Source organism: Scatophagus argus, chromosome 3 (genome assembly GCF_020382885.2).
Source record: "Scatophagus argus isolate fScaArg1 chromosome 3, fScaArg1.pri, whole genome shotgun sequence".
Classification (NCBI taxonomy): domain Eukaryota; kingdom Metazoa; phylum Chordata; class Actinopteri; family Scatophagidae; genus Scatophagus; species Scatophagus argus.
Genome location: NC_058495.1, coordinates 295,527 through 308,421, shown reverse-complemented (window position 1 = coordinate 308,421; position 12,895 = coordinate 295,527). Strand labels below are relative to the sequence as shown.

At 43.5% G+C, this 12,895-nt stretch overlaps 1 protein-coding gene across 4 annotated transcripts in view; it reads right to left on the bottom strand.

The window, feature by feature from the left end:
* LOC124054198 (dihydropyridine-sensitive L-type skeletal muscle calcium channel subunit alpha-1-like) overlaps positions 1-12,895 on the bottom strand; it is a 269,412-nt gene that overhangs the window by 165,394 nt on the left and 91,123 nt on the right. For all 4 annotated transcript variants that reach the window (XM_046379912.1, XM_046379903.1, XM_046379885.1 and 1 more), the window contains exons 6-8: positions 9,218-9,423; positions 8,667-8,770; positions 8,386-8,531 (exon numbers count right to left, since the gene is read on the bottom strand). In XM_046379912.1, coding sequence (XP_046235868.1) covers positions 8,386-8,531; positions 8,667-8,770; positions 9,218-9,423 — 456 coding nt within the window. The remainder of the gene's footprint in view (positions 1-8,385; positions 8,532-8,666; positions 8,771-9,217; positions 9,424-12,895) is intronic.

Below are 12,895 nucleotides of genomic sequence, written 5' to 3'. Positions count from 1 at the left end.
GACTGAGACTGAAGATGAACAACTCCGGATGAAGGTCACAATCACTCTCTCCAGTGCCAAGGACCCCCATCTAACATTTCTATAGAGGAACGTAAAGCATTAACTTATTTGCAGAAAGACCAGGACATTACTATCCTGTCGGCAGATAAAGGCAGATGCCCTGTCATTCTTAACACACAGGACTATCACTCCAAAGTGGCCAACAGCCACATATGAGAAGCTGAAGAGAGACCCCACCAGCAAATACAAGCAACAGGTAATTAGTTATTTACAAAAACTGGAAAAGGATCAAATAATTAACCGCAAGCTCTATTTCCAGCTCTGTCCTGGAGAGGCCACTCCACACCTGTATGGACTCCCCAAGATAAACAAAGAGGAAGTCCCCCTCAGACCCATCGTCAGCAGCACAAACTCGGTCACATACAAGGTGGCCAAACACCTGGCTCACATCTTGGCACCACTAGTGGGACACACTCCTTATCACACCCACAACTCCCAGGATTTTGTGAACAAGGTTAAGAAGATCAGTATGGACCCAGAGGACACCATGGTCTCCTTTGATGTCACCTCCTTGTTTACTTGCATCTCCACCTCAGAAGCCACACAGATGGTAAGAAGACGCGTTTCACAAGGTAACACACTTAACGACAGAACTAATCTCTCTCCAGACCACATCTGTGATCTAGTGGACCTTTGCCTGAACACAACCTACTTTCAGTACAAAGAGAATTTTTACAGGCAGAAGCATGGCTGTGCTATGGGATCCTATTGTGGCCAACCTTTACATGGAAGAAGTGGAAAGAAGAGCTTTGATGTCCTTTCCTGGAACACCTCCCTTCCACTGGTTCAGATAAGTGGATGACACTTGGATCAAGATCAAGATCCAGGAAGTGGAACGATTCACAGATCACATTAACGCAGTGGACCACAACATCAAGTTCACACAGGAGGACACCAGTGACAACAATCTGGCCCTTTTGGACTGCACAGTCCACATTGAGGATGACAGAAGCCTAATGTGCAAGTGTACAGGAAACCCACCCACACAGACCAGTTTGACTCACACCATCCACTGGAGAACAAGATGGGAGTCATCAGAACCCTGCATCACAGAACTGAGACAGTCCCCACCAGCTCAGAAGGAAAGAGGAAGGACAACAACACCTGAAGTCAGCCCTAAAAACATGTGGCTACCCCAACTAGGCACTCACCAAAGCCACACAAAGAAGACCCACCAACAATAGAAAGGACAACAACAGGAAGAGGGGGAACATTGTCATTCCCTATGTGTCAGTGAAACTAAGTCATTTTCAACAACCACGACATCCCGGTCCATTTCAAACCCATGATTACACTTAGACAGAAACTGGTCCACCCCAAGGACAAAATCCCTAGGGAAAAACAGCGCAACATCATATTTGCAGTCCAGTGCAGTGAAGAATGCTCAGATCTCACAGAAGAATGGCACAACACAGGAGAGCCACCTCCACAGGACAAGACTCAGCGATCCACTTGCATCCCAAGGAAATGGGACAATCCTTTGAAGACAACGATGTCCACAGACAGAGACAGAGAGGACAGGTGGTATGAAAGAGGTGTCAAGGAAGCCATCTATGTCAAGTTGGAAAAACCTTCACTTAACAGAGGTGGTGGCCTCAGACATCATCTCTCTTGCACATACAATGCTGTCCTCCCATCCATACCCAGGACGTTTCACTGTAAGTCATATGAAAGCCATAAGAGCAATAGGTCCGTTAACCGGTCCTACCAGAACTCAGGAAAAGGCTCATAGCCATTAGCCAGTCGTTAGACACAGATAGTCAGTCTTTAGACACAGAGGGCCATCACTGGCAGTCAGACTACACAGGCAAATTGCAGGACTATCAGATCCTTTGTTTGATTAGTTTCACCTAGTCACACCCACTGAGGTATATATATTTGTTTCCCCATCAAACAGTTTTCAGAACTGATGAAGCTGCTTTGATTAGCAGTGAAATGTCTTCAAGTTAATCTTCTAAAGTCCAGACGCCTTGCTTCAACCACATATTGGGGTTGAGGATGCAATCATCCACCTGTTGCAGAAGGCTTACTCCTCCCTGGACAGACCCAACACCTCAGTCCGCATCATGTTCTTTGACTTCTCCAGCGCCTTCAACACCATCCAGCCCAGACTGTTGAAGGCCAAACTGGAGAACATGCAGGTGAGTGCTCTCCTCATCACTGGGGTGAATCACTATCTGACGGGCAGACCGCAGTTTGTGAGATTACGGAACTGTGTGTCTGATCGTCTGATTAGTAACATCGGAGCCCCCCAGAGAACTGTGCTGTCTCCCTTCCTCTTCACCACATACACGTCAGACTTTAAGTACTGCACTGAGTCGTGTCATTTGCAGAAATTCTCTGATGACACGGCCATTGTAGGGTGTGTGGAGGGAGGGAGGGAGGCTGAGTACAGGGACCTGGTCGATCGCTTTGTGAAGTGGTATCGGGAGACCCACCTGCAGCTGAACGTGGCCAAGACGAAGGAGATGGTGGTGGACTTCAGGAGAAACAAGCCCCTGCCCTCTCCAGTCTGCATCAGGGAGACGGATGTGGAGTTATTGGACTCATACAAGTACCTGGGTGTAACACTGGACAGGTCCACCAATACTGAGGCCATCTACAAGAAGAGCATGAGCCGGCTTTACTTCTTGAGGAGGCTGAGGTCCTTTCATGTCTGCAACAAGATGCTGCAGATGTTTTATCAGTCTGTTGTGGCGAGCACCATCTTCTCTGCTGTGGTATCCTGGAGTGCAGGCATCAAGGCAAAGGACACCAACAGACTGAACAAACTTATCAGGAAGGCAGAGTCTGTTGTTGGCTGTAAACTTGTCACCCTGGAGGAGGTGGTAGAGGAGAGGATGCAGGCAAAACTGCTGGCAATCATGGACAATCCCTCTCACCCCCTCCACAAAACACTGGACGAGCTAAAGAGCAGCTTCAGCAACAGACTCATTCAACCCTGCTGCTCTAAGGAACGATACAGGAAATCTTTTCTACCTACTGCCATCAGACTTTACAACTCATCTACCTCTGTCAGAGCCATAATTCCACACCTGGACTAAATCTACCTCTCACCTTTTTGCACTCTGAAAAAATGGCATATTCTGATACTGTTTTTGCTATTATTTATTTTCATACAAGTGGCCTTTAGTGTATTTTATTCTATTTTTATACCCACTATTTTGTGTCATTGTGTGTTTTGCTGTATTGAAGTATACTGGACTGCTATGACAACCTAATTTCCCCTCGGGGATGAATAGTCATCTATCTATCTATCTATTTATCTAACCCTTTGATTGAATATGACCTGGATGACTGAGAATCCAGGCTGCCACCTGGATGGCACCACCTTTAACTCTATTACAGCGGTGAGGAACCTTGGAGTTATTTTTGACCAGGACCTGTCCTTCATTTCCCATATAAAACTTATCACTAGGGCTGCCTTCTTTCACCTTCGTAGCATAGTTAAAATAAGGGACATCCTTTCTCTATGGGCTGAACTACTGTAACTCTCTTTTGTCAGGACGTTCTAAGAACTCTCCAGGAAGAGTCTCCAGTTGGTCCAAAATGCTGCAGCGAGGGTACTGACAGCAGCTAATAAGAGACCGCATATCTCACCTGTTTTAGCCTCACTCCATTGGCTTCCTGTAGGATATAGGGTTGACTTCAAAATCCTTCTACTGACTTATAAGGCTCTCAATAACAAAGCTCCATCCTATCTCAAGGACTTCATTGTTCCTTATTGCCCCAGTAGAACACTTCCCTCCCAGAAGGTCTGCAGGTCTGTTAGTGGTTCCCAGTATCTCTAAAACCAGACTGGGAGGTAGAGCTTTCAGCTACCATGCTCCACTACTGTGGAACCATGGGTTAGAGAGTCCAGGCTAAAAACATTTCTCTATGAGAGAGCTTATAGTTAGGCCTGGCTCAGGTAACTGAACCATTTTACATTATTATTGTCATAGGCTTAAACTGCTGGGGGACACATCAGCATACAGGGAGCCATCTCCTCTCCTCTCCTCTCCTTCTACACATTTGCTATTCTGTCTTTATCTGTTATACTGTGTAGTCTGGCCTTGGTGTCTTCCACTCTCTCTGATTCTTCACAGATTTCTCCAGAGCTTTATCCACCTGCACCAACCTCCACTTGCATCATCTCGTAGTAACTGTATATTAACTTGTGAGTGTTAATACACAGAGTTTTTGTAACGGGAGGGAAGTTATGCTGATCTAAGAAGGAAACGCCAACAAGGGAAAGACGTCCTTGAGGAGCTTAGTTGGGATGGGGTCTAAGAGACATGTCGTTGGGTTAGATTTATTAATGCTGGAGGTCAGCTCAGGGAGGTCTATAGGCAGGAAGCTGTCCAGAGTAGGACTAAAAGAGGTTTCTGGTAGTATGTTGGCTATTCTGGGGAGATCTTTATTAATTTTTTTCTCTGATGTTAGTGATTTTATTGGTGAAGAAACTCATGAAGTCTTCGCTACTAAGAGCTGCAGGAATACAAGGCTCAACAGAGCTGTGACTCTTGGTCAGCCTGGCTACAGTGTTAAAGAGAAAACATGGGTTGTTCTTGTTTTGCTCTATTAATGATGAATAATAAGCTGTTCTGTACAAAGGGCCTTTTTATATGTCAGTAGACTATCTTTCCAGGTCCTCTGGGATTCAACTGATTTGGAGGAGTACCACTTCCTCTCCATTCATCTTGATGTTTGCTTCAGTGTTCGTATATTTGAATTATACCAAGCAGCTGGTCTCCTATGATTTTTAACCTTCTTTCTCAGTGGGGCAACCACATCTAAAACTCTGTGTAATGCAGCTGCAGTCTTGTTGACAAGGCAATCAATGTCTGCAGGAGTAATATTTAAATCAGTACGCTCTGTTGTACTGATTTAAATATTACTCATTGGAAGAGAGTTGGTTCAGTAGGTTCAATAACAGCTGATATTCATGAAACTCAGTTGTCTCCAGTGAAAGTCTGTAAAACTAGTCGGTGTAAAACAGTCACTGCAGAGGTGGGTGTTGGTGGTTATCTGAGCTATCCTTCAAATTCCCATATAGAGAGAAGATGCATTTGCAGAACAAAAGCACAGCTAGCTAATCAACTTCAGACTGTAGTAACTGTATTAACTTGTGAGTGTTAATACACAGAGTTTTTGTAACGGGAGGGAAGTTATGCTCCGGTGCATCATTGAGCTTGATGCCTGCCCAAAAAATCCTGAATTGAAAATTGTGAAAAACTGTAATTCCATAATTCAGTTAAAACCTCGTTTACATTCTTTGCACTTTTCCAGAAAATATTTTATAACATGTTGAATGTGTTGCATATTTCTGCTTCTGGCACGACGTGCGTGGCGGCATCTCCAGCAGCTCTGTCCACTCTTTCTGATAATTTGTGGTTTTTTCGTTGTTTTTAACTCTTTGTACACATTAGTGTGTGAATTTTTATCTATCCTATGGGTATGGCGCAAATTGAGAGGCAAAGAAGCAATGGTACCCTTGCCTATTCAAGGGAGAGGCTTCTCCAACTCTGGACAAAGGGGCGAGCCGGCATTGTTAACCCCATTCCGGCTGAGCTACGGCTGGTGCTAACCTAAGGGTTAAGCAGTGGAGATGCAAGCCTGCAGTTCCGTCGGTGGTTATGGAGAATGTGAACTCTCTATCTAACAAGATAGATGAGCTTGCCGTCCTTATTAAGACCCAGAGGACCTAGAGAGAGTGCAGCTTATTCTGCTTCCCTGAGACATGGCTGTGCAGCAACATGCCCAACACTAACGTGGATCTACCTGGACTCTACCTGGTGAGAGCGGACAGGGATGAGAAACGCAGAGGCAAGAAGAAAGGAGGGGGACTCACGCTGTACGTGAACAACAGATGGTGCAACTCTGGGCATGTAACTGTGAAGGAGATGAGTTGAAGCTGGGAGCTGCTAATGGGGAGTCTACGTCCATACTACATGCTGCGGGAGTTCTCTCATGCCATCGCCATTGTTGTTTACATCCCATCGCAGTTGCACATGGACACAGCGTGTGACGTCATTCAGTCCATTGTTGCCAGGCTGCAAACACAACATCCCGAAGCCTTCATCCTCATCTTCGGGGACTTTAACCAAGTTACATATGACAATACTCTACAGGATTTCCACCAATTTGTGGACTGTCCCACCAGACTGAACCGGACAATAGATCTCCTGTATGCTACGCTAAAGACGCATACACGGCCACCTCCCTCCCCCCACTGGGAAAAGCCGATCACAACCTGGTGTTTCTTCAGCCTGAGTACACACCGAAGATTCAGAGGCAGCCCACAACCACCCGCTGCTTCAAGAAGTGGTCTGCTGAGGCAGAGGAGGCCCTGAGGGACTGCTTCGATTCCACGGACTGGAATGTGCTGATGGAGCCACACAGTGAGGACATCAAGGGAGTCACACACTGTTTTACAGACTTGAATTTCTTGAATTTGTACTTGAATTTCTGCAGGGACATTGTTCTCCCCATCAAAACTGTGCGCTGCTTTCCCAGCAGCAAGCCCTGGATTACCAGCGACATCAAGGATGTCCTTAATAGGAAAAAGAGGGCGTTCAAGGAGGGAAACAGGGAAGAGCTGAAGCAGGTACAGAGGGAGCTCAATGTCTGCCTGAAGGAGGCCAAGGAGTCCTACAGTCAGAAGGTGGAACAGAAACTGCAACAAAACAACATGAGGGAGGTCTGCGAGGGGATGAAGACCATCACAGGCTGCAAAAAGACCTGCAGCACTGCAGAAGGACACACAGTGAGAGCGAACCAGTTCAACCAGTTCTTCAACAGGTTTGACTCGCTTATGTCTCCATTCCCCCCTCTACCCACTCAACCCACTCAACACCCATCCACATCCATCCCCATGCAAATGGGTCTGCTTCCCCCTTAATCCACTCAACACCCACCCCCCCAACGCAAGGACACAGACTCAGCCCCCATCAATATCACTTGTCACCAGGTCAGCAGGGAGCTGAAGAAACTTCGCTCCAGTAAGGCAGCCGCACAACAAGGTGTGCCAGAGAATGCTTAAGGTCTGTGTTATGGAGCTGGGGAAGCCCCTTCAGCAGATCTTTAGCATGAGCATTCACCAGGGGAAGGTTCCAACCCTGTGGAAGACATCCTGTCTTGTCCCAGTCCCCAAGAGGCCACATCCGAGACAGCCCGACGACTTCAGACCGGTGGCTCTAATGTCACACTGGAACGGCTGATGCTCCACCATCTGTGACCCCAGGTCCCCCATGCCCAGGACCCCCTGCAGTTTGCCTATCAGGCAAAGGTAGGGGTGGACGACGCCATCTTGTACCTGCTGCACAAGGCCCACTCTCACCTCGACAATGGAAGCAGTGCTGTGAGAATCATGTTCTTCGACTTCTCCAGTGCTTTCAACACCATCCAGCCCGTCCTCCTGAGAGACAAGCTGCACAACATAAGAGTGGACGCACCTGATCTCCTGGATCGAGGACTACCTCTCAGAGAGACCGCAGTTTGTTAAGCTGGGTGACTGCACATCTGACACCCTGCTGAGCAGCACCGGAGCACCTCAGGGCACAGTGTTCTCCCTGGTCCTGTTCACACTCTATACATCTGATTTCCAGTACCAGTTGGAGCTCTGCCACATGCAGAAGTACTCAGACAATACTGTGATAATGGGATGCATTGAGGATGAACAGGAGGGGAAATACAGGAGCCTGGCGGGGGACTTCGCTGAATGGTGCAGGGCTAACAAGCTGCTGTCCCTGACCTGCTCCACAAACAGACTCAGGAACTTGTTTGTTCCCCTGGCCATTATACTCAGGCGTCACGATCCCAGCGACAGTCTGTGCCTGAGTCACATCAGATGTAAAAAATCACATTTATTCATTGGACATTCATTCCACTATGCACCTTACCTTATATTGTTTGGCACAATTAACCTGCACTTTATAACTAATTTCTGAGTAGCAATCCGTTTACTTATGTGGCTCTTTAGTCTCTTTTTTTATACACGCAGTCAATCCGGTCGACCTGCTTTCTCTGCACTCTGTTGTACTCTATGTAGCATATGTTAGTTTATTTAGTCTATTTTTCCCACTCACAGTTAGGCCATGGTTAGTTGTTTGTTTGCTCGCTTTTGACTAACCTACACTGCTGTAATGGGCTACTGGATGCTTGAATTTCCCTCGGGATCAATAAAGTATCTATCTATCTATCTATCTAAAACATGTCTTTAAATTTCTTTTACACAGAGTTTAAGTAGTTACACTTTTATGACAGTTACAAAAATCATTCCAGGCATTTCATTGGTTTTTCATTTTATTTTACAGGTATTATATTCTGTGTTTTCTGCCTTACCATGTCCCTCTTGCCCACTGTCCATGACTTCAGCCTGGGTGATCCACTCCATATAGCCCTTGAGATCTTCATCCAGCTGTTGGGTTTCCCTCAGCTTCTGAAACTCTCCACGGGACTTGGCCTTCTCCCGTTCTTTTGTGAACTCACTAGTATGAAATAAGACAACCAGTCTAAACTAAAAGTACAGAACAACCTGGGAAATAAAAAATGTGAAGAAACAAAAATATAGAAAATGGCTGGGAGAAATTAATGATCGGAAAAGCAGTTTAGGACATTCCTACCCACTGAGCACACCAAGTACCAGGTTGAGGACGAAGAAGGACCCAACCAGAATAAGTGTGGTAAAATAGATCCATGGCCATTCCATTCCTATTGCATCATTTACCTGTCAGACAAGCACATTTTTCACTTTGTCATATCTTGTATTTACCATAATATATCTAATCTAATCTAATTGTAATAAATAAAAAAAGAACACTTCCACATGTCACAGGTGATAAAATGTAATATGCTGTAATACAATAATACATTGTTGTTGCCCTCTTATATGGAGTCAGGCAAGAATATACATAACAGTTTCACCTTTGTGCAGACAGAGTAGCTATGAGACATTTATTGCCGAACATTTGATGATTGCCATGTACCACTGAAAGAAGTCCAGAAGTGCAAAAAGCTTACGACATGCTAAGCTATGTGTGTGCCAATATGATGCCATCAGGAGGATGATATACAGTATCTTATTCAATTCAAACTTGACAATAGAAACATTCAAACTTCAAAAACAATTAATTTCAGAGTGAACCAGTTTGCTTTTTTCAGTTTAATACCTTACCCAGTACAGGACATCAGTCCACCCCTGCGTGGTGATACACTGATAAACAGTCAGCATAGAAAAGCCCAAGTTGTCAAAGTGGGTGATTCCATGATTTGGGCCTGGCCAGGCAGCTCGACACTCTGTACCGTTGATGGTACAACGGCGACCATTTCCTGCCTGGGCACATGGAGCTGGCTTCTCATTTTCCACTGTGGCAATGATGTCTGAAGATCAGAAGAGGGCAGTGGGAGAATGCAAAGCTGTGAGGTCAAATGGTCCCACAAGTAGCATTACTAAAGTACACCTATGTGACTTTGTACTTCTCAATGACAGTTTCACCTAAACTTAGTATTGGCCAGACTGCAATTGCCAGCACTTGTTATTTTTCAAATGAGAATGTATGAACTTCATGCAAGGTATACACCAATCACCCACAACATCAATACCACTGACAGGTGCAGTGAATAATATTAATCATCCCTTTACAATGCAATGTTCTTCGGGGAACCCTTGGGTTCTGGAAATCATGTGGATGTTCTTTGACACACACAACCCACCAGTGCACGTCATCACATTTCAAAAACAGCACAGGAATGTCTCAAGTACCACAACAACGGCCTGCAGATTCCAAGCTAGAGGCCCCATCCTGGCAGCACAAGGGGGCCTACAAAATATCAAGCAGATGGTTTTAATGTTGTGGCTGATCAGTAATGGCAGTAACACCAGCAATGTACCGATGTGATTGGTGGATTGGTACTGAACTCTAAAAAAGAAATCTAAAGAAAGTAAAAAAGCCTTGTATCAAGGAAATAAGTCTTATTACTTGTACAAAAAGAACATTAATCTCATCAAGCATGTTTTGCATTAAAAATATTAACTCATTTTAAGAATGTATGTGTATGTATGGCTAGGTTTTTCTTGATAAAATATCCCAGTTAATTTTGAGCTAAAATGAACCAGAAACAAGAAGAGTGTAAAAATGTTTTACAATAAAATTCAGTGGCACAACAAGGTTATTTGCCTTATTTTAAAAGTAAGACCATTGCACAACCCCTCAATTTAAAAGCTGTGCTTTAGCACCCCCTACCATGAAAAATGTTTTACAGCACACTGTCATAAAAATGTAATGTTGTCCCTCTCCATGTGCATGTGTTTTCAACCAGCTGATCAGAGTACACATACCGGTGAATAAGATAAGATAAGATAAGAACTTAGCCAACAGTTTTAAATATGATTCCACGTTCCACTCTGGCCCCAGGAATGCCAATGAAAAGCACTTTCTAAATTTCCCCTTGTGGGATTAATAAACTATTCTGATAACAAGCCACTAATGATGTGTAACTCAAAAGAAATTAACCACTAGGCAGCAAATGTTCCACACATTAGGGAAAATTGTTTTTGTGAATTCAAAAACTCAAAAGGATTAATGTCCATGGGAAGTGATAGTAGACTGGACCACATTACTCAGTTGATCTACATACTAGTTACTTGTATAACTAATAGAACTTTATTGATCCCGCAGGAAACTGTTCTGCCAGGGTTGCAATTTAAAGAAGCATACAAAAGTAGAAAGGAATTTCCCCACAAAATATAATAATATTTACAAAAATAACAGAGTAGATAAGGCAGATAAGGTGCAGAATGTCAAGTGTTAACTGTAGTGCAGGATAAATTGTTATTGTCCTATGTGGAGAAGGGGATGAATTGAAAAGTTTGATAGCTACAGGGAGGAAGGACTTCCTGTGGCTAGCACACATTATTATTATGAGATTATTTTCAGAATATCCTATCAGGGAAGGTAGACAACCTTCTGTTCATTAGTTTCTACGAAGATTTTGGTGTCTCTTTAGAAATCATTAGAATGCAACGCTTTGTACCGTTGTTATGGTGGCTGCTATGGACACTACTACCGCAGCTAGGCTACCTAGTTTCATATTGTCTGAGTCATTGTCGCCACTTAAATGGACTTATTTGTTAATGCTTACTTAAACCAGGCTGTGCAGTGCTTAGAGGATGAAGGTCTTATTTGAGGTGGTCATTAAAGGTAAACCCATGAACTGTATCAGTGATACCTTTAATCGTCAACATATCAGAGTACTACAAAATCTCATGAATACTTTATTAAAGCCTGATGATCAGACAGCTATTTTCACTTTTATTTTATTTTCTTTAAACAACTCTCCAAAACACTACAAATACAGTTTCATCTTATTTCACTAAATAAATGTGGAGTTAGAGAGGTAGAATAACAATGAAAGGGGAAACAAACAAACAAACACAAAGGTGCCTGAGGTGTCAGTTCAGTTTAGTATTGTTCTTTTGTTTGTCCTTCTTCATTCATCTTCCTCTTGTATGTTAACCATTTCCCCCAGTCCTTCAAAAAGCGATCTTCCTTTATTTTCATGTTGAAAATATGTGAGATTCTCCATCTCCGTAATGCCCTCTACAATTGCGACCCACTGTTTATTACTTGGTATCTCTATCTTAAACCAGTTTTTGGCAATGGCTTTCTTAGCTGCAGCGAGAAGAATTTTAACCAGGTAAAGATCCCCTACCCCTAATCTCATAACCTAATATTTCACAAAGAGTTGAGTGATTTTTGACCCAGCAAATGTGTATCTATTTACACTTCCAGAAAATGTGTATGTGGTCTGGTTCTTTCCATCCACACAGCTTCCAACACTGTTGTGTTTTGATTTGTTTATTTTTGATCTTAGGTGTAATAAAATAACAAATCTGCTTTTTCCAAATTGAATTCTCTCCATTTCAATGACTCGGTTGTATTTTTGTAGTTATTCACGCAGACATTGGGATGACTTTCTAAATATATATTGCAGGTAATTTAGGGTCTGCTAGTATTCAGAACTAATTAACCTCAATTGTGTTTTTGTTTCATTGAGGTTTGACTGGCCAGCAACCACTCACCAGTCTCACCGTCACCAGTCCCACAGTCCAGCCACCCACCAGTCTCACCACTACCTGTCCCGCAATCCAGCCACCCTCCAGGACCTTCAAAGCCAGAGGTAAGTAATTAATTTCATTTTTAATTATTTGGTTGAAATACTGTTCTAATATGAGAAAATTAAGATGAACATATGATTATTGTATATTAGTTATACAAGTAACTAGTATGTAGATCAACTGAGTAATGTGGTCCAGTCTACTATCACTTCCCATGGTCATTTGAGTTTTTGAATTCACAAAAACAATTTTCCCTAATGTGTGGAACATTTGCTGCCTAGTGGTTAATTTCTTTTGAGTTACACATCATTAGTGGCTTGTTATCAGAATAGTTTATTAATCCCACAAGGGGAAATTTAGAAAGTGCTTTTCATTGGCATTCCTGGGGCCAGAGTGGAACGTGGAATCATATTTAAAACTGTTGGCTAAGGATAAGCATAAGTACAGTAAGATAGTAATACATGTTGGAGATAATGGCACCTGGTTGTGCCAGTCACACTCTCGATCTTGTTCTGACATATGGCATTGAAACTAAACATTTAATAGTGTTCCCACAAAATCCTCTTTTATCTGACCATTGGGTAGTAACTTGAACTTCGATAATCTGACTGCAAGCCACTAGGGAAAATTACTACACCTACACTCGATGTCTATCCAGTAGTGCTGTGGGAAAATTTAAGAAAGTGATACCATCTGCATTTACTTTAGTACCATATCTCAGTACGACCAGTAGCC